This window comes from Takifugu rubripes, chromosome 5, assembly GCF_901000725.2.
Source record: "Takifugu rubripes chromosome 5, fTakRub1.2, whole genome shotgun sequence".
In the NCBI taxonomy this organism is placed as follows: domain Eukaryota; kingdom Metazoa; phylum Chordata; class Actinopteri; order Tetraodontiformes; family Tetraodontidae; genus Takifugu; species Takifugu rubripes.
The window spans coordinates 13,371,537-13,395,689 of NC_042289.1; the positions used below are offsets into that span (position 1 = coordinate 13,371,537).

Genomic DNA, 24,153 nt, shown 5'->3' on the forward strand with positions numbered 1-24,153 from the left:
GTAACCGTGGAAACGTGTCATACGTGCACAACGGCGCGATATGACGCGTAAGCCTTGATAAACTGGCTCTTTTTTCTTGTAAACTCGAGACAAAACGCGTGCAAACTGACTCAGATTTGTTCCTGTAATCACGCGACTGTCGCTGACGCCACGCGAGGACCTGCAAATTCAATTATTTTGATTCGTTAATGTCTCCATTAATTATTGGGAGACGTAATTAAGAGGTTAACGAGGACCTGACAAGTCCTGATGGAAACGAACAGAGGCCGCCGTCGCGGCGCGCTAATGCGCAATTATTTAAAACAAATTGTCATTACCGACGCTGGGACGACAACTTTGAATTATTCAGGAGCCAAATCAGCGGCGATCCCAAAACAATCGGATAAAACCCGAAAATGGAATCAAGGAAGCTAATTAGCCCGGGAACGCTCGGGAGGGCCGAGGGTTCCAGTTTTTAGACGAATTCATGTGGTACCGCGGGGGTGGAATAACGTGACGCGCTTGTATGTTCGATCAAATTTAACGTGGTTGATAAAGTAGGTGAGTTATGTCTGATTGGTTGAAGGAATAAACCCCCAAGCGGATGAGAATTGGATGCTAACGTTAAAACGGGCTTCGTAATGGAGTTAAGATAAACTTCCTGTTTTGCTTTGGCAGCGTTATTACAGGAACACTTGAGTCAAGTCAAAATGTTAGCTCGCTGCAAACTACACGTCGTTAGCAAAGTGCATCCACTCTTTCAGCACTTCTGGCCTCACGTACATCAACTAGCGCTCACATTCTAATGCATAAATGGGAATAGCACGTAGGCGCACACATTCGTATCGGAAAAAAGAGAAATCTATATCATTCTGTAGCTAGCATTGTTGAACTGGCGCCGCAGAGTTAGACCAGACCAGTTCTTCCATTAAAAAATAATCCTCAAAGTCTGTTTTCTGACTCGTATAAAATGCGATTCTCATTAGGAAGAACGCTCATTAGCCCAGGGTGAGATTTCCTTGGACTCTGAGATAATCTGCTAATTCCTCTCTCTTATTTTATACATTACTTTATAGCATTTTACATCTTGACTAAACATAACTAGCTGCATATGATACTTCCATAAATATTACATCTTCAAAAGTGTTGGGAAAAAAAAAAATCAGAACCAGGAAAACCAAGTTTTCCTTGTGAGCATAAATAACTTGAAGAGCTCTGAGTTGTGTTTCCATAGCTGCACCGAAGTCTTGACAGCTAGCACGAGCTACAGTACACGGAAAGTCAAACGCAACCGCTGTCCGTCGCCGCGGCTAACGCTAGGGGCGCTGCAGCTACGCGTCTATACAGTCGCGACGCTGCGTAACGTCCATACATAGATTTGATACAGTCGCGATCGCTAACGGGACGCTAACGAGATGAAACGCGTCGATAAGCCACGTCGGACGAACCTGCTGGTTGTGTTTGAAATGAAGCTGCTGAGGCGGCGTCGGAGTGTGTTTCAGTTTTGATCCTGAGGTTAAATATCTTGTGCAATGCTAGAGAGAGAGAGAGAGCGAGAGAGCGAGGTGTGTGTGTGTGTGTGTGTGTGTGTGTGTGCGTGGAGACGAGCAGCCGCCGCGGTGCCGCGGATGTGTTCCGGTGCACCTTGAGTACAGTTTATCTGCCACGGTGAATTAGTGAGGATGTGCAACCGTGTCTAATGCAAATTACCTCCATCAGCAACTATTTGCGTTCAGCAATCACACTTTAGGGAAACACGCGCGGCGGAAAGTCCTCGCCGTTTGTTCTTACTGACGGGAAAAGCGGAATATTTCGGAAGAGCCGCTGGGAATTGTTGATGGAGGAGCTACAGAAGCTAATCAGCGTGAAGGAACCAGACGTTAGCTTCTGGCTCCTGGTGCTGCTCAGGTTAACGAAGCCACTGATTTATGTTCAGTCCTCTTCAAAGGACACAAAACCCAAAAATAAAGATCATTAAAGGACTCATGAACAAGCGCTAGTTAACAGTAATTACAGCCTTATAATGTCTGAGTTAATGCTTATTACTGTATCAACGAAATGAAGTATTTTCTTGTTTTCACCAGCTGTGTTGCACTTTTTTCCCCCTGTTTTGGGATATTTTACGTCTGTTGCTCTGGTTTTTGGTCCTAAAATGGTAGAAAAGTGGCGCCGCGTCGCGTTTCCTGGTTCGCCGTCGCCACTCCCCCCCCGAAACCCGCTGCAGATGAAGGTGAGCGCGGCGTGAATCCCTCTTTAGTCTGCATGCTGTCACACCACAGTCGCGCGGCAGGAGGACGCCGCCGCTCAGAGGAGAACAGAAGCCATCGGAGCGGCGCCGTCTCTGATCCAAGAACGAACCCAGGCGGTGCGAGCGCCCGGCGGATCAGCCTGATCCCGCCTGCGTGTTTGAGCGGCGGGGCGGCGCCGCAGGTGCCCGGGTGCGTTCTTGGTCAGGCGACGGCGGCGGCGCCCACACACACCTCTGCATGCGTCATGCGTGCTGCAGGAGGCTCAACATCACGTCGTTGTGGTGACACAGCACCGGAAACAGCAGTCAGAGGATGTCCAAAAGAACCAAAAGCACAAACATGAAGAGAAAACAAGAGCAGACCAATGATGACATCAACTCGCTCGTAGAAATATCAGAGGGGGGTGGGGGTGGGTGGGGGGGGCAGCATGGGGGGGGGGGGGGGGGGGGGGGGTGCCAGTGTCTTTTTAAAGATTTATGGGTTTGTTTGTTTGTTTGTTGGGCGTAATGTCTCTGTCTTTTCTCTTTTAGTAGGGAGTGAAGCGACTGTACCCTCCTCTGTATAGGCTAGCCTGCAACATCAAAGATGAAAAAGTACCAATCAGTATTCAGGTGACAGCTTTAGTCGCTTTCTCTTTTCCCACAATTTTCCTTCCGTTTCCCGTCCGGATCCGGACGCACGTCCACAAGATTTAAGTCGATAATTGGGAGCGTGTGCGCGGGAGCCCGGAACTTTTATCCAAAGATCATAATTCTCATAAAACAATCATGGAAACACCGAGCTGCTTTGATCTACGTTCTTTAATCGGGGACCGCTTTGATCTACGTTCTTTGATTTATCACATTAAACCTTTTTCCTTTATGAGGCCGTAACAATATCAGAGACTCAGAATGAGTTCAGAGAGATGGAATCGGATCCTTTTCAAGTCTGGCGGAGGTGTGTGCACCACCACAGGAGATCAGCCTTCAGATATCTGCCACACACACACACACACGCACACACACACGCCTGCACACACACACACACACACGCCTGCACACACACGCCTGCACACACACTTCCTCACGCTGCGCTGTTGCAATTAGGACCTCCAAAGGCTACCGAATGTCTTCAAAAGCTAATGTTTAGCTAATCTCAAGCAGCGCCCTCTTGCTGCTACAAAACTTTTCATCAGCGTGAGACGTTTCTGCAAACTGGAAATAAGCAAAGGAACTAAAATCGGAACCTCAGAGGAACTAATTATTCTCCAGCTTTTAAATGGTTCCTGTGTGCTGGAGACCCTTTAATCAAATATGATTAAAGGACGAAGGAGTGGACTTCCCCTCTTTCTCTGTGGCTTCTTGAGATTCTAGCGCTCTTCCAGCAGCCTCAACACACACACACACACACACACACACACACACACACACACACACACACACTCTCGAGTTTGCTCCCGACACACACGGTGTCAGATGTTTTAAAGGTTCGAGTCTTCTGCTCCTCGAGGAGAGAAGGTGTCAGAGAAATGGAAGGAAATTTGGAGGAAAAAGGAGAAAGAGTAAAGAAAAGTAACATTCAAGCACATTTTTAATTAAGTAAATGAAGAGGAAAAGGAGATGTCTTAATTAATGAAAGCTTTTAGCTAGCAGCTGCACCGGGGAACTTATTTATTCGTCTTTTTCTTTCAGTGGTGAAAAATCGCATGCATGCCGGAATGATAAATTTAATTCCTCTCTGGGGCTGAGAGCACACCTCCGATCCAGCTCGTGGGAGGAGAGGAGGGGAGAGCCGGACTCCCCCTCCGCCTCCCCCCTCTTTTATGTCCCACGGCACACTGCTGCATGCGTTTGATGGTCCTTAATCTCTCGGTTTGGTCTGTGAGCCCGGTCCCGTCCCCTCACCATCATCACACAGAAAACAAAGAGAAAATCTCTCAGAAAGAAAAGAAAGATGCTCTTTTGTTTAGCGTCACTTTTTCATCTTTGATGTTAACAGGAGCTGCAAAAGCTAGCTAAAAACAGACATTAACAATCCAACTTCATCCCCTCAAGCTTTGGCTTTGGCTGGATGGAGGGAAGTCAAAGCTCCAACAGAAAAGGTCAGTCCCTCCAGGAGTTCACCACCTCGCCTGGGCGCCGCTCCGCGCGCCACAGCCCGACGCTCGGACGGCGGGAGGACGACGGTTCTGCCATGTTGCGGCGTTGTTGACACAGTTGACGCTACGCCCGCCGCACGCCGAACCTCGCAGCTAATGCTGCGTTCGCCCTCCACAACTGGAGCGTTTGCTACTCGCCATCTGGCGTCGGAGGTGGTTGGCTGCTGTTGTTCTGGTTATACTCAACGCTTCCAGGGATCAGCTTCTTTTTACGAAGGAGTTTCGCTAATTAGCGCCTGCGGCTGCTACAGGAACACTCCGTGATTCCTCACGTGTTTCCCGGTTCAGTTTTATCTGACTGGTCGGGAACACAAATGCAATCCTGGAGGGACTGAGAGGTGATGGACAAACGTTAATGTGAGAAGCAGTTTGGGAATCAACAGTGATCCAGCGGGTTGATGCTGCAAAGGTTAAAGGTCATCTTCAACATGCCGGCGCTAGCAGTACCGCGCAGCTCCAGCGGGGGGCGCAAAAGAGCGGCAGAAATCAACTGATGGATAAACAGCAATAAAGACCAGCGACCGCCGCGGCCTCTGCTCTTTATTGTCATGAGCGTGTGCGTGTGCGCGCTGGTGCTGCGACATTCCAGGCTGCAGACAGGAAAGAGGCGGCGGTCTCAAGGACTTACCATGGTCCCCACGCTGTACGTGGCGGCGGGGCCGATCGTGTGGTGGTACGGGTCTGCTGTTGCATAGACTCTGCCGTAGCTGCGTGGAAAAGAAAGGAGGGTCATTGATCTGTGGTCGGCGGGGGCAGCGGGACGCTTGTTTAATGCTCCAGCCTCGAGTCGCCTCTTTCAAGTCGCCAACACAATCCATTCGTTCCCCCGTCGGCCCGCGGGGCCCCCACATCACACAAGGTGCTTCAGAAAGGCCGGTTCAAAGGTTGGCCAATTAGACTCGTCTCTTCATTGTCATCTTGATTAGCTGGGTAGAACGAGGTAATGAGCACAAAGGGAGCGCCGCCGAGGGAACACGCTCGCCGCTGGAGGGTTTGCTCTTGTTTACCCAGCGTGCACTGGGCTCCCGCCCCTGTCTTTTCATTGTTGCTGGTTCGGAACTAATCCTTCCAATTTCCTTCAGAGACAGGACAAGATGTGTCGGCTTTATTTATATATTTATTCGACTTCACATATTCCTCTATTTACTCTCCTTTTTTTTTCTCTCCCAGCACTCGCTTGCAAATGAGGGTCTGCACGGAGCAGATAAGGCAGACCCAGCCAAGGACTGAGGGCACCGCATCAGCCAGGAGCCAGAGAGGAAAAGTACCGAGGAGGAGGAGGCAGCCAGACACACGGCGCTCATGTCTTTCCCATGATCGGGTTATATAAGATCCGGCCCATTTAAAGTCCGGCCGCGGCCAAGGTCAGCGCGCAGGACGTGAAATGGAGAGAGGCCGCCCCGGCGCCGGGGCCGGCCGGGCTAAGCCTCCGCGGCCCTCTTATCTCCGGCGAACACTGGAGTCCACCGGCCCTCAAGGCTAATGTGGAGGAGGACCGGTGTGAGCAGGTCAAAGTCAGCGGGAATCGCTGGAGACGACGGGAACGTGAGCAGCGAGCCCGGCGCGGCGGCGCGGCGTTGCTCCGGTACACGACTTCAATTTTGCTACTTCACAACCTTCCTGGATGGTGAAGATTCGCTTTCGCTCCAATTAAGATCAACAGGATGTTTGGAGAGGAACCGACAATCTCTGGACTCTGGGAATCTGAGGGGTGTGTTTCCCAGCCGGTCCCGGTGACCCGGCGCGCTCCGCGACTGGCTGGCCGCTCCGCCGGCGAGGCCGATAAGGCGTCGAAACTATCGGCAAACTCTTGTTGATTCAGAAAGAATCCAACAGACAAAAACAAACAACTTGCGCATGAACGGCATTAAAGCTCAGGGTGCAGAAACGGGAATGATATCGCTCCGAGAGAGGGGGGAAAGGGAACGCCGCTGTCCAATTTCTGCTCTCGCCGAGCACGGCTGCTCGTGAGCCGGCCTGATAAATCTTACATTATCGATATGATCTTCCGGCGCTCCGGCTGGGCGTACGTTATCACAAGTGACACGCTCAATCCTTCCCAGATTAGATTCCCAAACCAGCCCACATCCCGGCTGACAGCGGCTCAGGGCCCCGAATGAATCAGCGCCGCCCCCTCGAACGGAGCACACCTGAACCGGAGTGACATCGCTCAGAAGTGATGGAGCCCCCCCCCCCCACACACACACACACCTGAGGCCATTCATAAATACCACGCTGATGCACCCGCTCTGCCAAGCGCCGCGGACGGCGCCGCCATCGATCACGGCTCTTCCCATCCTCTCCGACACGCTCGGGCTTTTTCCGCACGTGTTCTTTAGCTCCGAGCGCAGAAAGAATACGTCAGTTTGCCGAATAGATAAGATCAACGGAGAGGAAGAGAAAAACACAATAAGCGACGAGGAAACACCGGAGAAGGTGCCGAAGCGGCGCCGCATCCCTCACGCACCTGCGGCGAGCTCCCGGCGCCCCCACTCGCGAGCGTGCACGTGCACGTACACGCCGAGCGCCCGCGTGCCGCCCGCCCCGTCCTGACCGCCGCGTAAAACCCCCGTTTTTGCCGGATTTTTCTCCCCTTTTCCGAAAACATCTAATCAGCATCAGATCTTGTTTCTCCTGCTGAACAAGCGAAAAACTAATCTGCCGGATGAGAGCGCAGTCACTTAAAGACCGACGTTGCGCTGTTTATGTTTGACGGAGGGAGGAGAAAGCTCCCAAGACCACCGAAAGTAGCCCCAGAAATTAAAGACACCTTTAATCTAATTGTGTATTTCAGGGTCGGCTGAATCCGGACAATCGGAGATCGTCCAAGCGTGCAGCACTTTACACATCAGCCGCCTTTGTGCCGGATAATGGTACATCTCTGAGCGCGGCGCTTTATTAAAAGTGGATGGGAGGGATGCTCACCTGTCACTGAAAGCGGCGGTGGTGGTGGGCTGAGCGAATCTGTAGGCTGCGTACCCACCCTGCAAAAATACCACAGCGTTAATCAATGATGGAGCTCAACCTGCAGACAAAGACGTTCAATCAACGAGGCGACAATCAGCACGGAGAACTTTAAATTGCCTTAATAGTTAAATGTCACCGCGGCTCCCTCCCCCTCTCAGCCGCAGCTTGTTTTCCGGGCACCAGAGGGCGCTGTTTGATGTACGGCGCAGCACGCCGGCGGCGGCAGTCGGAGCGTGAGTGATGTTCGGCGAGGCGGCGTAAATGTCCCACCAGAGGCTCGTTCCGGTGCCGACATCCCAGCCAGCCAACTCCCCCAATTCAGCCCGTTTTCAGACGGAGGATGTGCTGCTTCATTATTGAAGAGGCCCCATTTTTTTTTTTCCCTTTACGTGACCCCCCTGGCTCACAAATGAAGTGAGCAGGCGGGAGACGGGCGGACCGTCGGGGAGTCCGGAACGCCGGATTCATTCGCCAGAGTGGGGAAGGAATTAAAGGCCTCATTGTGGAGTGCTGCTATTACTCTCTTTGAAAAATGAAGCTGTTCTCCCACTGTTTTTCTATTAGCGCCACTGGAGCGCGTGCACGGCCGCGTCCGTGCGCACGAGATGTGGCCGTTAATAATGCAGCTTATCATTCATTTTTAAGCTCGAGGGGAAAGTCGTCGAGGGAACCACGCGGGAAAGGTGCAGTGGCCGCGGTGGCGGGGGAGGCAAAAGCGGAATCCGACCGGCCCGTTTCCCCTCCGGGTTCCTCCGCAGGGACAGGAAGTGGGAGCGTTGGAGGGGGGCGACTTCCTGCGGGACGCCACGCCTCGGGACTCTGCTGATTACAGCAACAGAGCGAACAAACAGGACCAATAAATCACTCTGGGCGACGTCAAAGCCTGCGCACGGCAGCGCAGCACATTAGTTATGCTGTCGTGCCGCGCGCACGTGAATATGCACAAGCACGTGCACAGCAGCAACGTGGGGGAGTGCGTACACTCCCGCGTGCACGATCGCAGCGACCCCGGTGAACTCCGTGTCGCTGCGATCGTCCCAAAACCCGCTGATCGTGGCGGCGACCCGTCGGGCGGCGTTCCGCTGTCCTGTGAAGGGCGGAGCACACTGGAACGGGACAGTTTTCCTCAGTCCACCAGAGACCTTGGCGCACGCTCAGCCAGTCAGAAACGGTGCTAAAGCTAATGGCGCTGAAGCACTCGGGGGTTGGCGTGATTGGTTGAGTAATGGAGCGGCCTGTGCGGGTCCGTGGTCAGGGGACAGCGGGACGCTCTGGGGGCGGGAGAGACAAAGGCTCCCGCCCGGAGAGGAGCGCTCGTCTTGTCTAAAAGGCTGTGAAATTTGGCGGTATCGCGTGGGCCGCTGTGTAAGCCATCTATCACCGCCGTCAGCGTCTCCGTCCCCGACGCCGCCCGTCACCGCGGCGATAGGGAGAGGCAGCCGCCGCCGCCGCCCTGCCGCCGCCGTCCCGCTATCTCAGCAGACGATGGCAGGAAAAAAGCAGCGGAATCAAAGGGACAAATTACATCCTCCGACTAACGTTTGGACTAATGTCAAAGTGGCGGCGTGGTAATTTCAGCTTTATCTCCACAGCCGCCATGTTTCCTCTGTCAAGGGCGGCGTGCAGCAAGGCCGGCAACTGATGTGACCCTGCCTGCATGGACAGCTCCAGAGGGACGGCTAATCCCTTTATCTGCTGCTGCTCCTCTTATCTCCCACACGGTGAACCGGCTCCACTCAGGCCTGCACGTACTCCCCCCGGGGGGGAGGCAGGGATCTCCCTGCCAAACCCTCCGCGAGTACACAAACACCAAACAGCAGAGCGGCGCGGACAGAAGGGTCCCCGAGACCGAAGACAGAAATCCAGACCGATCCGAGCAATGACCCAACTTAACACGGAACACTGATCCCGGCTCTGCCAAACTCTGAGCTCATCGGGAGGGGGCGGGGGGGGGGAGCTGAGGGGGTTTTAAATTTGGTTGTCGGGTTTCTTGGCACGTCCGGCGCGGGCCTAATCGACACCGCCTTGGCAGCGCGGCTGGGAGAACGCTGCAGGCGGAGGAGATCACGTTTGTGTCCGGAGGACGGGAATCTTCCCTTCACTTGTCTTTCATCTCAACAGGAAGGAAGAGTACTTACGTAGATCTCTGCCCCATAGAAGCCATCTTGGTACACCACCCTGCGGAGAGGAGACAGCGTTAGCGTTAGCGTTAGCTATCGGCAGGTCGTGCACGTCTGCGTGTCTGTGGAACAGTTTAAAGTTCTACATTTGTCCTGCAGCCAGAGCAGAGGACACGGGAGGACGGAAAATCACCGGCGGTGTTTGAGGAAGGACGCGGAGGAGGAAAATAAACAAAGGAGACACGTCTCCCTTCGGAAGGGATAATCCCCGATACCCACGTAATCCAATCTCACTTTTAGAGGAATTACCTGCGTTTCCTGCTCCTGTCGGATGCCGAAGCCGCGTTTTTGCTGAAATACAGCAGCTGGCGTCCACGCCTGGACGCCGCGCGGCCACATCCTCGCCGCTCCCAGCGTTTATGGGTCTGTGGGGTCAGACGTGACCGCAACAGTCCACAAATAATGACTGACACGTGCGCCGGCTGCAACCGTTTCATTTCCCCAACCAATTTTCTGCTCCGGTAAAATTGTTGTCTTTCCTGTTGCGGCAACGTTTTCGGGAGGTGGCGGGGAAGGAGGCGGGAGCACAAAGGAAGGCAGCGAAGGGGCTCCGTCACATGACTCCTATATATAAATCAAGCACCTGCCATCAGCAGCAAAGGGCCCCGGAGCGGGGGTGGGGGGTGGGGATTTCCAGCGCCGGCTCCAGCAGCAAGTCCCTCCGCAGTGAGACGAATCCTGATCTAATCACAGATAGAGACCCCCTGCCCCCCCCCAGCCAGTCTCATCAGACCTCTCCCACGGCCACACAGACCACTACTGATAAGAGGGGGGGGGGCAGGGCTGCACAAAGCCAGGAGATCAGTGAAGGCCCTGGTCACAGTCCAGCGAGATGTGAGCAGTAATACGCCGTCTCAGCGCTCTGCTCCTCCCTGTGGCTTTGTTAGCTCCCCCCTGTCAACAGCACATACAGGGATGAGCAGCGCTAACGCATGGACATCCCATCATCCCGGTCCCCGAAGGCCCTGGAGCAGCAACAAAACAAATGATCTGCACAAGCGCAGGATTGAATATCTGCTGCTCGCAGCGGCACGCCGGGAACAAGGCTCCGCCCACAACGCTCTTCCACGCCGGACTGGCGGGCGGGACTCTTGGAGCATGTTTGCTTCTCGCCAATTGACTGGAATGAATGTCGGAATCAGCAGCTGTCATTTTTCAAGGGAATCTGCTCCCGTCCGTCCGTCCGTCCCGCGAGGCCGATCATCGACGCACGCCATCAGAAATACGGCGATGCGTTTCACTACTTAAACAATCGATAGCCTCTAATCCTGCAGAGGGAGGAAGGCGGCTCGGCCGAGGGACGTGCGCACGCGTGGCAGAACTGCAGCAAATAAAGACAGAATAATTTAGAGGCTCCCGCTGCTGCAGAGCGCCGCCGGCCATGAAAAAGAAACGGCCTTTTTTCTGACTGGGTCAGTTCGTTTAGTGTACGAGGGACACGCGGACACCCGGGTCCGGACGGGAGCGGCGCTCACAGAAGGAACCTTTCAGTGCTGGGTACTCACGCTCCGTAAGCAGGGATCGGCGGCGGCGGCGGGGCCGTGCGGAACGTGTTGTACACGGCCCGTCCTCGGCCTCGCAAGTGGGCACCCCTGTAGGCCACCGTGGCTCCCGTGGCGGGGTAGGGAAACCCTGCGACTGGAAGGAAAGACAGGAGGGAGAGGATGACTTTCAGAGGAGCTCCTCTTGGCTTTGCTTACCTTCTGACAGAATACATTACAGAGACGTGTGCCAGCGCTCTCCCTATGACAGAACGCATTACGGGGAAGACAAGGAAACAATAGATTTAATCTTTTCTAGGTGCGCCTCATCGAGCACTCTCCCCTTTCCCAGCTCGCTGCTTTGTGCCGCACTCAGCAAGGATCCACATTTGCTGTACGCATCCTCTCCTGATGCCTGGCGAGGGGCAGCCTTGAAGCGGGCAGGTAATGGATGCAATCCCACTAGTTTCGCACCACAGCTTCTGCATAGTTTCCACACAATGTGTTAGCCAGGAGGGGAGCGGCGGCGGGGGGGGGGGGGGGGGGGGGGGGGGGGACGGGTAGAGGGCGTTTCTAGGTGTCAGCCGGAGTCAAACGGGATGTTGAGGAACAGCCCGGCTAGATGTTCAGAACTGGGCCCCAAGAGAAATGAAGCTGATGGACGGGACGGCCGAGGACCGAACCTCCGGGTGACCCCCATCTCGGAACCCTTGTGGGAGCGTCTTCAGCCAATCAGAGCGCTGCACATGTCCTCTGCTGACAGGCGGAGGTGAGAGGGTGCTGCTGCCATACATAGCACCATCAGAGTTGCAGATTAGGGGGGGGGGGGGGCAATGGGAGCGCCTGCTCCGCCCCCTCTGTCCCGGGAACCAACACGTCGGGATACAAATGAAAAGACCCGGCATTTCATCTCAGTCTCTCTTGTTTTGATATCTGGAATCTGGACGTGAACCGGACACGTCTTCAGGTGGGCCTGTGCTCTTCTAGCCCCGCCCCTCCCCGCCCCTCCCCCGCGGCTGCACCGGCGCCCCCATTACTCTTCATCCCCAGCGCTGCCTCCTCATCACCCTCCCTTCACCCTCATCTTTTTTTATTCATTTCCATGACATGTTTTGGTTGATTTCATCACGGGCCACTTGAGCTCCTCCAATCAGAGAGCAGTCTGTGATGGGGCTCCTGTCTGGCCGTGCCGGCGTGATTGGAGGCGGGTGGGCGGGGCCGACCCCAGCGGGATAACACAGAGTAATCTGGTGTGTCGGCCAGGTTTCAGATGGGGAGACAGCAGCCGCCTCTCGCGACTGCAGATCAACTGCATCCCAACGAGGATCAGACGCAGACGGCGTGCGGTTGTGCTGCAGGGCCGTGTGCAGCGGCGTTCACCTCGCAGGTGGACGGGGCCAGCGAGCGCCCTAATGAACGCCGCTTCACTAACGGTGACGGATTAGCGGCGCTTTTAAAAACAGCGAGCGTCGGGTTTAATGTCCTCCGTTAACATCAGGCTGCATCAGTGGGGCCAAGCTGTGCGTCTCCTTTGGCCAGGTAGCCCCTCCCCCAACGATGCACGCCACCTTTGTTTGCCATAACAATAGGCTGAACTGGAAGGGTGCCCTCCAACACCCCCCCAGCAGCAGCCCTTTCTCCCCCAGCTGATTTATAATGCTGACCTTGACATTTAAATTAGTCTCTTTTCTGGAGTGCTGGACATCTGAGTGCAGTTGTTAAAGGGCAAAAACAATCCTCTCTGATAGTTTCCAAGGTGCCCCCCCCCCCCATTTTAACAAATCACTACTATTTCTGGGCACAAAAAAGTCCAATTGCCTCTTTCTCTCTTTTGGAAATTTGTATGCGATATGCATGCGGTGATGTATGTGAATGTAAACTTATAATGAGTTGGCGATAGGCTACACTGCTTCAATAATAACCCATAAATCAAAGGCGCTGTCACACCTTGGTGAGCCGGTGAGGAGCAACAACAGCCGCGGCGCAGCCCTGCTCCAGCCACCAAAGTCAAACACCTTTTTCCGGGAGGGGAGGCGGCGGAGAAAATATGAGTTATAAGGCGGAGGGCGGCGGGGTCACGCTGCACCTCATATGTCATATGTGTCAAGTTGAGAGGAGCTCAATACCTGCAGAGCCAGTCGGACCCGGGGTAATCCAGCTCTGAGCCGGTGATGGGGTCATAACCGGCTCCCATAAAGAAAGATCTGATTTTCCACAAGGTTGATCTCTCTAATACTTCCTCCTCAAATATATCAGGCAATGAGCACTTAATCCACGCACTGGGGACCAAAAACAGCTTCATCTAATCAAGAGTCTGGAGCTTAATTATCCCCCTAATGTACGCTCGCGCAATGAAAGGATCTGTCTACATATATTAAGGCGGCAATTAGCCTTTCTTGTCTGTCATTTACGCCGATGGTTTCCACAAGGTCTCCACAAAACTTCACCTCCGCCGCGGCAAGAAAACAAAAACGTCGCCGGCGTCGGCCTGAGGGGGGCGCTCTTCCTCCCTGCAGCGCGTGCGGACGTGCGCGCTCACGCCGAGACTTTTCTAAAAGCGCCGTCCAGCGACATGGTGGGACGTTACTCTGGGGAGGGAAAAAAGGCAGGTTTTGGATCCGTCATGTTTATTTCCTTCTTTTCTTCCAGGAAAACGTTCCGTGGAATCAGCGCTGATGCCGTTTGACGTCGTCTTTGTAAAGAGTAATTCTCTGCTCGTCTATTCACCCTAATAAAGCCGATGGTCCAACGACGCCCAGGACCAAATCCAATTTAGCGTCGAATCTAATTCATAAATTAAATTGTCAAATTGAATCAGGAGTTTCCAGGATCGTGACTCCGTTACCGTTAAAGAAAACAATCAAACAAATGCAGGATGATAAAAATCCCGGCGAGGGCCGAGGCAGCAAAGGATTCTGGGACCTGGTGGTTCCGGGGAAACAGGTGAACGGATGCAACAAACAGGATTGTGGATTCTTCCTCTGCAGGAAGGAGGAGCCAATCTACCCGGGAAGAGGTTAAGAGCGGGGAGCCGGCTCCAGGCTCTCATCCGTCATTCTCCTGAATGGGTTTTGAGGACAATAAACCTGTAGCGCCAGGACGAATGGAGACGAAGTGTGCTGTCACCGGGCCACGATTTATGGCTCCCAATTTCTCTGATCTCCTGCACAGAAATGAGGACTGATAAACAGTGATTAATCGCCTTTATATCCCATTTTACTCCCACCAAAAGTATATTAACTGTAGCTATAATGATTCTGGAACGCATCCGGAATGCTGCAAGCCTGCGGTGGTCCGGAGAGGCAGAGGAAGGAGCTGCTTCTCAGCAGCCTGGTCAGGCTTCCCAGCCTCCCGCTGCTCATCAGCGCGGGCTTTTTTTAATGTATCTCTTATTTATGTTTTCCATCTTCCCAGCTGGCAAGCATATGTTGTCGTTTAAGCTTGGCAAACTCCGGCGCCATGTCAAGACGACTTGAAAAATTAGCAGCCGATAAATCACCCAACCCCTCCTGCTCCCCCTGCCTGGAGTGGTGGACCACACTCCCTCTGATTTATGAGATGATTTGGGAAGAGTGTGTGTGTGTGTGTGTGTGTGTGTGTTAACAGGGAAAGTGCGCATGACAGAGGTGTGTGTTAATGTGTGTGTGGGTTCTGCATGAGGTTTTCTATTTCTGTATGCTGGAATGCTTTGGTCTGATTATGAATGTAGGACAGAGAGTGTGTGTGTGTGTGACTGTGTGTGTGCGTGCCTGCACGTGTGTGTGCCTGTGTGTGTGCGCCTGCGTGTGTATGTGTGTGTGTGCGCCTGCATGTGTGTGTGCATGCGTGTGTGTGCGCCTGCGTGTGTGTGTGTGCCTGCGTGTGTGTGTGCGCCATTAGATATGAAGCTAATCCTTAACACAACTATATCGGCGACACCTGAGACGTTTCACCAGTTTCCTCCTGACGTTTTTCTCCATTTTCTATTTTATTTACAGTTTCCACTTGTTTAAAATGCAACCGGAGAAAAATGTGGTGTTAAAATTGGGTGTAATTATTAATGAGACACATTGAAAATCTAAGTTAAAGGAGAATTTTGAAAGAATATCTAAAATTCTGTTTCAGACACTATTTTGGGGATTTCGGGACGTAGCTCGTCGCTAACGCTAGTAGCGCTAGTCGCGCTAGCCTCCGATGGGGGCCCAGACGGGCCTGTGGGCGGCCCTGGTGCGAAGGTCTGAAAGATGGGTTTAATATAAGTTAACGTCCAGATTTTTAATTGAGCGAAACTTCCGTCTGAGGGCGCCGGAACGTAAACGTGCACTCTGAGGGATACACGTGTTTGTTTAATTAACAGGAGACGTCAAAATGAAGGGAGGGGAGGGGGGGGGGCGTGGGTGGGCGAAGGGCCGGGAATGAAATAAAAATGATAGATGGCTGCTTTCTGTCATGGCCGGTTATTTAGAGGTTTGCTGTAAAGCTGTCCGGGGAATGAACAGATTTTAGTCTAATGAGCAGAAAGGAAAGCCGTTAAAGTGGCGCGATGTGCTCAGCACTTCTTCCAAATGAAATAGTACCATTTCCCCCTCATTAAAATGCAAAGGGTTCATATAACATACAGCCATAAAGCTGGATGTGGAGGCAGAGCGAGATAGGGAAAACCCCAGCGAGCTCATCTCCTTCCTCCATTACCCCCACCAGAAGGAAGAGCGGCTCTGGACGGGGTGGGTGCCAACAGCATCGCTCGCTCGATCTCGTTGATTCGGTTAGCTCTGTAAAAGTCAATCTGGCGCACTTGGCAAATCCATCCGCGGCAGCAGCCTCCCAAATCTGATAACGGCTGCAGGGGCGCCTGCTCTTAAAATCTGCTTTTTTCTCTCTGCTGTTCCAGCAGCTTTACAGTTGCTCAGCGAGCAGACAAAGGCCGCCGCTCCCCCGGGCCACTCCGGGAGACTCGGATCATCGGGGAGGGGGGCTCGGATTGGCTTTGATTGGAGGGGGAATTTCATGTTCTTCACGTGGAGGATGAGGCGATAGTGGCCACGGCCACGCACGTGCGACAGGAGGAGGAGGAGTGACTCTTACCGGCGTAGAGTTCCGGAGCGTAGACGGCTCCCACCACAGGGTTCAGCTTCCAGCCTGACCGGGAGACGGAACAGAGACACAACGGGGGTCATTCCCAGTTTAGCCCAACATTCCGGGAGCAGGTGGAGACGACGATCGGAGCCCGAATGAGTTCTGGGGGGGTTTTTGCGACGCAGCTTAAAACAAAGATGATGAAGATTCCCTGAGAAAAGAAACGCCTCATTCTGGAACGCCGAGATCCGAGTCAGGCTGCGATGGCGAGGCTGCAGCGGGAACGTGAGGCGGGAAAAACCACCGCGCAAACATGACAGTAAAACATGACAAACTCGCATTTTCATCCCGTCTCATGCAGCATATCGGTTCGGATCGTTTGCTAGCCCGTTCGTGCTACGGGTGTGGGTGCAATAACAATCCCGCCTGCAGGTGGCGGCGCCGAGGCCGTGGCGGCGCGCCGCCTCGCCGCGTGTGGCGTGCCTACCGTTTGTGTAAGGGTTGGCCACTTTCTTGTTTGTCATCACTCTTGCTGTTGCGTTGTTGACCTGTGAAAGCAACGGCACAGTTATCAGTTGTCGGCTGATCGCCACGGCAACCGTGCAGGCATGCAGAGGAGAGCAAACGGGCGACTCCAGGCAAACTCATGAAGTGACAGACACATATTCAAAGAAAGGCTTGTGTAGCACTTTGCTGTGATTGAGTTTCATCCTTTCATGAATTTATTCATCATATCAGGCCTCTTGCAGCTTATTAAATTACTGTGGGGGGGGGGGCAGTGTGTGTGTGTGTGTGGGGGGGGGGGGGGCATGCACCAATTACCCACAGCTACCAATAAAAAAAGAGTAATTGGTTGAAAGGAAAACACAGAGAGAACTCTGGTTTTTCTGCTATTGGCCTGATGAGGACGAGTGAGTTGGCGGCCTCAGAATCAGAGCAGGAAACAGTAAACGATGGTGACGGGGGGGGGGGGGGGTGTTTGGGGGGGGGTGTTTGGGTGGGGGGGGGGGCTGCAGCTCGTCTCAGGTCTGACAGGAAGCCAGACGATGATGGCATGCATTCATTCTGCTTTGTCAGCTAATGATGGACAGCCTGCGCGTCCGGCCTGACATGTATGGATCCCGCGCACTGCTGAGGAGTTACACGCACCATTATGCACGCATGCATCCAGGCACACATGCACACGCACGCACGCACGCACACACACACAGGTCGATGCATCATACATCACAGCAGGTAGAAGTAGAGAAATGGAAGCACCTCTATTTTGCGTCCCTCTACGATTGTACCGTTTAGTTTCTCCCGTGCGCGGTCGGCGTCTGTGCTCGTTTCAAAAGTTACAAACCCGAAGCCCTGCGAGCGCCACGTTAGAGGAGAGCAGGAGGGCACGGACACACATCCACACGGAGGAGAGGGCAGAGAGAGGAAGAAAAAGGAGGTGAGAAGACAGGAGCGGCGGCAGGTCGCAAGCAGCCAGATTAATTAGAGCCGTTAGTCAGGAAACAGCAACACAGAGATCGGAGGAGGAGGAGGAGGAGGACGAGGACGAGGAGGAGGTGGCGGTGACACCACCTCGCCGCCGCACAACCTGCCCGCTCCGGCCAATTAAACGCCGGCGCACAGGTGTCAGGGCCGGATGTCAGGAAGCTGCAAAACAGCTCGTCGGCCGCTGTAATAGCGAGATAATTAGGTACACGGCGGCGGCGGCGGCGGCGGCAGCGCGGAGAGACTCCATCTCTAATCCGCTGCTCTCATCAGTGGGACGCGTTCGTGGAGCCGCTCATTGATGCAAAAAAGTGAATGGAGCCCAGGCAGAGACCCTCCTGGCTGATGAGGAGGAGGAAGAGCGGGATATCGACGCTCGTTTCCATCCTCCGCCTCGCCGTCTCCCCCGGGGGGAGTTTGTCACTGGCTGAGTTATGTGAGCGGGAAGCTGGACCAGAGCTCTGGAGCCCCCGACACGGAGATCCAACCAGCCTTTTGTTCCCATATATGTGCACGTAGGCACGTGCGCCGCCTGATAATTGCTCCAGGATGGAGCGCGTGAGGGACGGCGAGCGGCGGGATCTGCTACGCGTACGCAGGCTCTCCGGGGCCGCTATTCCAAGCATAAATAACACAGGACCTGTCCTTGGGGAGAGAGAGATAAAGAAATACATTCAAAAAAAAGGGAAGTGAGGGTAAAATGAATCCTTTGGACGTCCACCCGGCCCCTCTATCGCTCTTATATCACGCACAAATAATTAGCCTACACGGGAGGAGAGCCCAGACTCCATTTCTCAGAGCAGACAAACATATTGAATGCAAATTGCCAAAGCTTCATAGGAAATAGATTGTTTATTAATGGCCTGCTAGGTTCATTATGTAGCGTGCAGGGTGCAGGGGGGAGAGAGGCATCATGGGTAATGGCTTTGTAGGGCACGAACAATAAATGCTTGTTACGGCAGAGGAGGCAGCTTTATCCGGTGCTCAATCTTGTTTGGCAGAGGGGGTCGAGAGCAGCGGCGCCTGGTTACGGGGCGCCTCGCACCCCGGTCCACCGGCCCCGACCGCCGGCAGGTACGGACGGGAGCCGGCGGCGTTCACGGCTCGCCGCGGCGTGCTGTCGGCGTTATGAATGGGAGGCCGCGGAGCTGAGTGCACTCTATTAAAGGAGCAGCTGGATGAGCACCGTTCGGCTGCTCGCGGTCCCGCTAGCTGCCCACGAGACGCCGCCGCAGCTTCACGGCGCTCTGATCACGCGCTCGCGTACGTGTTCGGGAAGGACGTTTAAGGGCTGCCTTTCTTCCTGCCCCCGCAGGATTCGCCGTATTCATCAGGATTTCTGCAGGTACGTAGCGGCTAGCTCCTCCTCCCAACACACACTTTCCGTCTTTTTCCAGGAATATTTGAATTTTAACACGTTCTAACTGGGACGGTTCTCCTGCTCTCACCGTCGGGCCCAACATCGGGTCGGAACCCGACGGGAGCGCCAACATTTCAGGGGAAGGTTGGATCGACCCCGGCCGGCAGAAAGCAGCGTCGGCCCGATCAAATGTGATTAATGTTGAACCAACAGCCGGGCTTCAAAGAGGACGGGGCCCCCGAACGAGCACTTAAATTCCAGGAGACGGAGGCCCCGCAGCTGCGGCTGGATTAGCCGAGTTGGGAAACAGCTCAATAAGGGGCTGACTGACGGGGCTAATGATTCCTAGCTCGGGTTAGAGCTGCGACAACAAAAACAACGGAGGGAGGAAGAGCGAGGCGGGGGGGGGGGGGGGCAGGATGCGGCTGTCCTGGACCCCCAGCTTAGGGACCGCCAGTGTACACACCACGCTAATGCCGTCATTAGGAAACAGAAGAAGAACATGCTAATGAAGCAGCTGGTGTTCTAGTTCACTTACCTTGGATCCTCGCTCATTAAAGATAATCTCCACATCCAAAATCTTTCCAAATTGCTGTGGAGAAAAGAAAAGAGGAGGAGAGAGAGGGAGGGAAGTCAGGAAGTCGGACCACCAGAGGAAGAATCATTATCTAAATATGGAAACGGAACTTTGAGCCACGCTGGTCAATTTGCATTTGTTAGCTGGAAAAGAAGAAGCTGGAAAAGAAGAAGCTGGAATGTTGCTGCTTTTCTATTAATTAATTGTTTCCTTTGACTAAGTAGATCCTGCACAAATGAACACACACACACCCACACACCCACACCCACACACAGACACACACACACAGACAAACACCCCCCCCCCACACACACACACACACACACCCACACAGACACACACACACAGACAAACACCCCCCCCACACACACACACACCCACACACAGACACACACACCCTTTAAAACGACACTTGGTTGATGCAACAATTGGAAGAAAAGAATCCAAATTTTCCTCTCAGAAGAATTAAAAGTTTAGGTTTGGAATTTTCATCTTTTCACAGTTGCAAAAAATCAACTGCACCAAAATCTGAGATCAAAGGAATTTGCGGATCAATGGGGATCAGACGTCTGAAGTCGAAACGTGAGCATTGTGGAATTCAAAGATTAGCGTCAAAATTCCAAGACCAAATCTCAAATAATGAATCAAAACAAAAACAAGCAAATTAAAACTTTTTTCAAATGCGCGAAGAAGATTTATTTTCATCCGATTAAATTATGAAGGAAGAGAAAGACTCGGGTCAACTGTCAGCAAACAAAGCTGAACTCAAACACATCAGGGATTAAACATTTTATTCCGATTTTTCTTTTGGACAGTCACACTTGGAAATCTTAACGTCCGAAAATGTGCCGGATTTCTGTTCACGGCTACATCCTGGTTAGAGGAAGAAGAAGAAGATCAAAGCCACATCAAAGGCTTCCTGTTGGCCCCGCCCATCGACGTCCAGGTGGAGACTTGAGACGTCAGAATCGAACTTCCATTCATGCTGGGATGCGGAACGTTGACTCCGGATTCTCCAGGATACCAAATGAAACAGGAACTATAGGAATAAAGGGATTTGCTCCTCCGGCATTATCAGACGCTTCTTTTCACTTTCCGCCGTCTTTTCCTGACGTCTTCGTTTCGGTTCCCCCCCCCCCCCCCCCACGGTCTTTTGTTTGTGCGCCGGTCTAAGGGCCGCCCCCCGGGGGTTAACTCGCCGCAGCCTTCCCTTCGATTCCTCTCGGATCATTAGAAAAGCGAGGAATGAAAGTAAACTGTAAGTTCCTCTAATGAGCGGAGTGAGAATGACTTTTAATTGCTGTCTACAATGGCCGTATTATTTCATTAAAAGTAATTACCCTGTCAAGCGGTCCGCGTCGGCTTCATTTCGGCGCAACGGGGAAGAAATGGGCCTTCCATGTGGTCGACACTCGATGGGAATGGATGGATCGTTCCACCGAGCCACTAATAGGGGTGAGAAGGAGCCGGCTATTGTCTGGGAGACTCTGGGCCGGCTCAGGCCCGCTCGCGCAGGACGCTAGCTCCCCCTGATGATGCTAAACCGCCGTGTCAGCAGGATCCCGCTCTGCTATACGTCCCCTCATCGTATAGCCACATCTGCCTCGTATGGCGCCGGGCTTCATTGACTCCAACGGGAAGCTCCATCACGCACGGAGGCATTTATATCCCAGCGTGACGCCCTCTTCCTCGCCCGAGACGACAACGCTCTCCCCGCGCACGGCGCAGATGCTAATTGTTTTAGCCGCGCGTAATGGGCTCGTGGCGTCGATTAATTAGTTTCAGAGGAAGTCGTCTTTGTGGATTTCCACATGGCGCAGGGGGCTGCTCGCCAGCCCCCCCCCAACACACGCAGAAACAGCTGCATCAGCAGCGGCGATAAACAATAGCCCCGGGTGGGGGGGGTGGGGGGGGGGCTGACGTCACCGGAGGCTGCGGCTATAGATCCACCATCCATAGATCATAAAACAACTCACGGAAAGACAAAATGAAGGAGCAGCTTTTCCACCTCTCATCTCATTCCTCCCTATTGCGCCTTTTATCTCCCTGCTGCCGATTCCCAGTCGGACCGTTGGAGATCTGCCGCTGGGCATCTGTTGTTAATTCCATATGCTTCCGTGACGTCATCAGGCAGTCGGGATCGGGATCAGTCTGCCCCATTTTCCTCTATTCCGGAACAAAAACACACAAACCAGGTTTTCCTGCTGAAGAAGAACCTTCAGGGTTCCTCTATATTAGACCTTCAGGAGATTCCTGAAGCTGGAATCTTGTGCCTCCGTAGATCCGGAGCATGTGGAAAACGTCCGGGTGCTGGACGGATGCAGAGGGATGAGGAGGGAAAGTTCTGCGGCAGGAGAACTTGGAAATCGAACAGGATCCAGCCTGCTCCACCTTTGAGGAGCTTCCACATGGTGAAGCTCTCCTGCGATGGCGCCGTGTTCAGAGCGCGGTCGGCGTGGCAGCAGGCTGGGGGAGGGCCGGGCCGGGTGCTGGGGGGGGCCAGGAGCTCTGGCGTGCACCAGGAGAGGCAGTCACTCAAACGAGGACACCCTCCGGCGGCCTCGTCCGCTCCAGCGTTCTCACTCCCTCGCTGGATCTCAGGGATCAGCCGGAATTACTGATTGAGATCCACTGTGATGGTTCTAACGAGCCTCGATGCAGGTTCCTCCACACCCGCATCCTGTAGGGGGCCGCCTGAGCTCGTTTGTCAGCTCGTTTCTTTTCCATCGGGGGGGGGGGGGGGGGGGGTCGGTCATGTGGGGGGGCGGCAGATGGAGCTCCGAGCAGGACCACTGCACTCTAAGGAATACGGGTTCCTTTCAACAGGATCAAGCGTTCACTCACGCGTCGCCTTTTAGGTTGCGAGTGCGACTCTTGTAAAGGGTATCCACAGGAACCCGGGGGCGGAGCTAAAGAGAGCCGCGCTCTTCTGCTCGGCACCTTTATTTCTCCCCCGCCGGCGTGATGGCGGCGTTCACCCGTACGCAGCTGTAATGGCTCCTGGAGCCGCCGGCGCTCCAGGAGCCATTAGACCTGGAGGGATGAAGCTCCGATCACACAAAGGCCCATTGTGGAGGCCATGTCAGGGGGCGGAGCCAAGCCGCTATCTCCTCGCCAAGCTTTACCGAGGTCAATTAATCTCGCCATCCTCAACCATGCCAACCGCTGGGAGGGGCGGGGCAGAAGAGCGGCAAGGCGCGAGCGCCGCGTGGCCGGGGAGGATGATTGAGGGGGAAGGGGTGGGCTGCGATCAATTTGATATCGTATATCTGCATCGGCGGCGCGGCGCTCGAGGCCGGCGAGCTAATTACTGAGGCGGTTTGGATCCCACACAGACGGCAGCAGAGCGGGGAGCAATAACGGGAACAATCCAGCAGACAGAGGGAGCGGCCATGTTAGGAAGCCTCAAATATCCTCAATAATGAGCAGGATTGACGAGCCCCATGCCTCTGTCGCACCTTAACGTGCACGTTCGGGGCCTTAACGTGCACGTTCGGGGCCTTAACATGCACGTTCGGGGCCTTAACGTGCACGCTCAGGGCCTTAACATGCACGCTCGGGGCCCCGTCAGCTCCATGACTGTTGGGAACGGGGACGTTTGCTTCCGGTCTTGGTGATGGCGGCGAGTCACAGCGGCGAGCCGTTAGCGTCCGTTAGCACCGGGGATGCTAACGTGATGGTGCGTGGGAGGCACGTGCGCGCGCACGTGCTCGTGCAGGCATCGGCGGGAAGGTTAATCCCGTTTCACCACTTTGATCCTCCTCGCTGGTGTTAATAACGGCTGGTTCCAGGGAGCCGGGGACACGTTTCCCGGAACAAAGAGCGACAGGGCAAACAAGTGGTGCAGCGGGAAGATTAAACGGGGTTTAAACCGGCCGCCGGACGCACAAACCTCCCCGGGCCCGAAGACAAAGATGAACAATAAATTACGAGCGTACGGCGCTTCCATATCTCAGGCACGCGAGCGGCGGCGGCGCGGCAGCAGAGTTTCTCCTCGCGCATCAGCACCCAAACGTGACGGATTGAGCTGTTTTTCTTTACTTTCCAAGGTTGTCGTTCCCCCCTGACAGCGTAGTTATTCCACGCCGCTCTCACCTCACACGGCCTTCGCGTTCCTCCCAGGCCCACGCTCGGGGACGTTAGCAGGGGCGGCATTAAAATACAGGGCAGGATGCCGGGGGTGGGGACGGCGGGATCGCCGCGCTCCCATTCATCTTCTGCTCACCGGCTCATCAGTGGCGTCTGTCCCGGGGGGCCTCCGGCCAGATTCCCAGATGCGGGATCTTTTCCCTTTAAGCAAGAAGAGGCTGCAGACTCCTAACGAGCCTGGTCGGAACCTCGAGTAAAGAAGATGGAGGACGTTTAGAGCATCTTCACGCCAAGATTGAGGAATTCTGCAGTCAGCCTGGCTTATTCCAAGACCAGGAATTGCAGCCCAATCGCAGCGGCGGATTTCCCAATTACGGATCAGACCGAGATGTGGTGGGAATGCTGACGGAGACTCGTGAAATAGGCAGCGTGTTTGCGTCACCGCAGCCAGGCTCTGGGCCGCTGGGTCCGTCTCAGACTCGGTGGGAACTTCCGTTCCCGTGTTCTCACATCTCAGGAAGCAACTCACCAGATGCCGCGTGTCGCTCCAGGATTGACAGTTTAAGGCCAAAGCTCCAGAAACAAAACAAATGT

The 24,153-nt window shown here is 54.2% G+C and overlaps 1 protein-coding gene across 12 annotated transcripts in view; it reads right to left on the minus strand.

Moving 5' to 3' along the window:
• rbfox3a (RNA binding fox-1 homolog 3a) overlaps positions 1 to 24,153 on the minus strand; it is a 261,145-nt gene that overhangs the window by 4,202 nt on the left and 232,790 nt on the right. For 10 of the 12 annotated variants that reach the window (XM_029836495.1, XM_029836498.1, XM_029836494.1 and 7 more), the window contains 9 exons: positions 19,432 to 19,485; positions 17,309 to 17,401; positions 16,536 to 16,596; positions 16,058 to 16,111; positions 11,018 to 11,150; positions 9,471 to 9,510; positions 7,291 to 7,349; positions 4,994 to 5,072; positions 2,676 to 2,799 (listed from right to left, as the gene is read on the minus strand). In XM_029836495.1, the coding sequence (XP_029692355.1) occupies positions 2,755 to 2,799; positions 4,994 to 5,072; positions 7,291 to 7,349; positions 9,471 to 9,510; positions 11,018 to 11,150; positions 16,058 to 16,111; positions 16,536 to 16,596; positions 17,309 to 17,401; positions 19,432 to 19,485 (618 nt within the window). In that variant the 3' untranslated portion in view covers positions 2,676 to 2,754. Of the gene's footprint in view, positions 1 to 2,675; positions 2,800 to 4,993; positions 5,073 to 7,290; positions 7,350 to 9,470; positions 9,511 to 11,017; positions 11,151 to 16,057; positions 16,112 to 16,535; positions 16,597 to 17,308; positions 17,402 to 19,431; positions 19,486 to 24,153 lie in introns of those variants that run through there. The other 2 variants (XM_029836491.1, XM_029836493.1) reach the window with 2 other exon arrangements.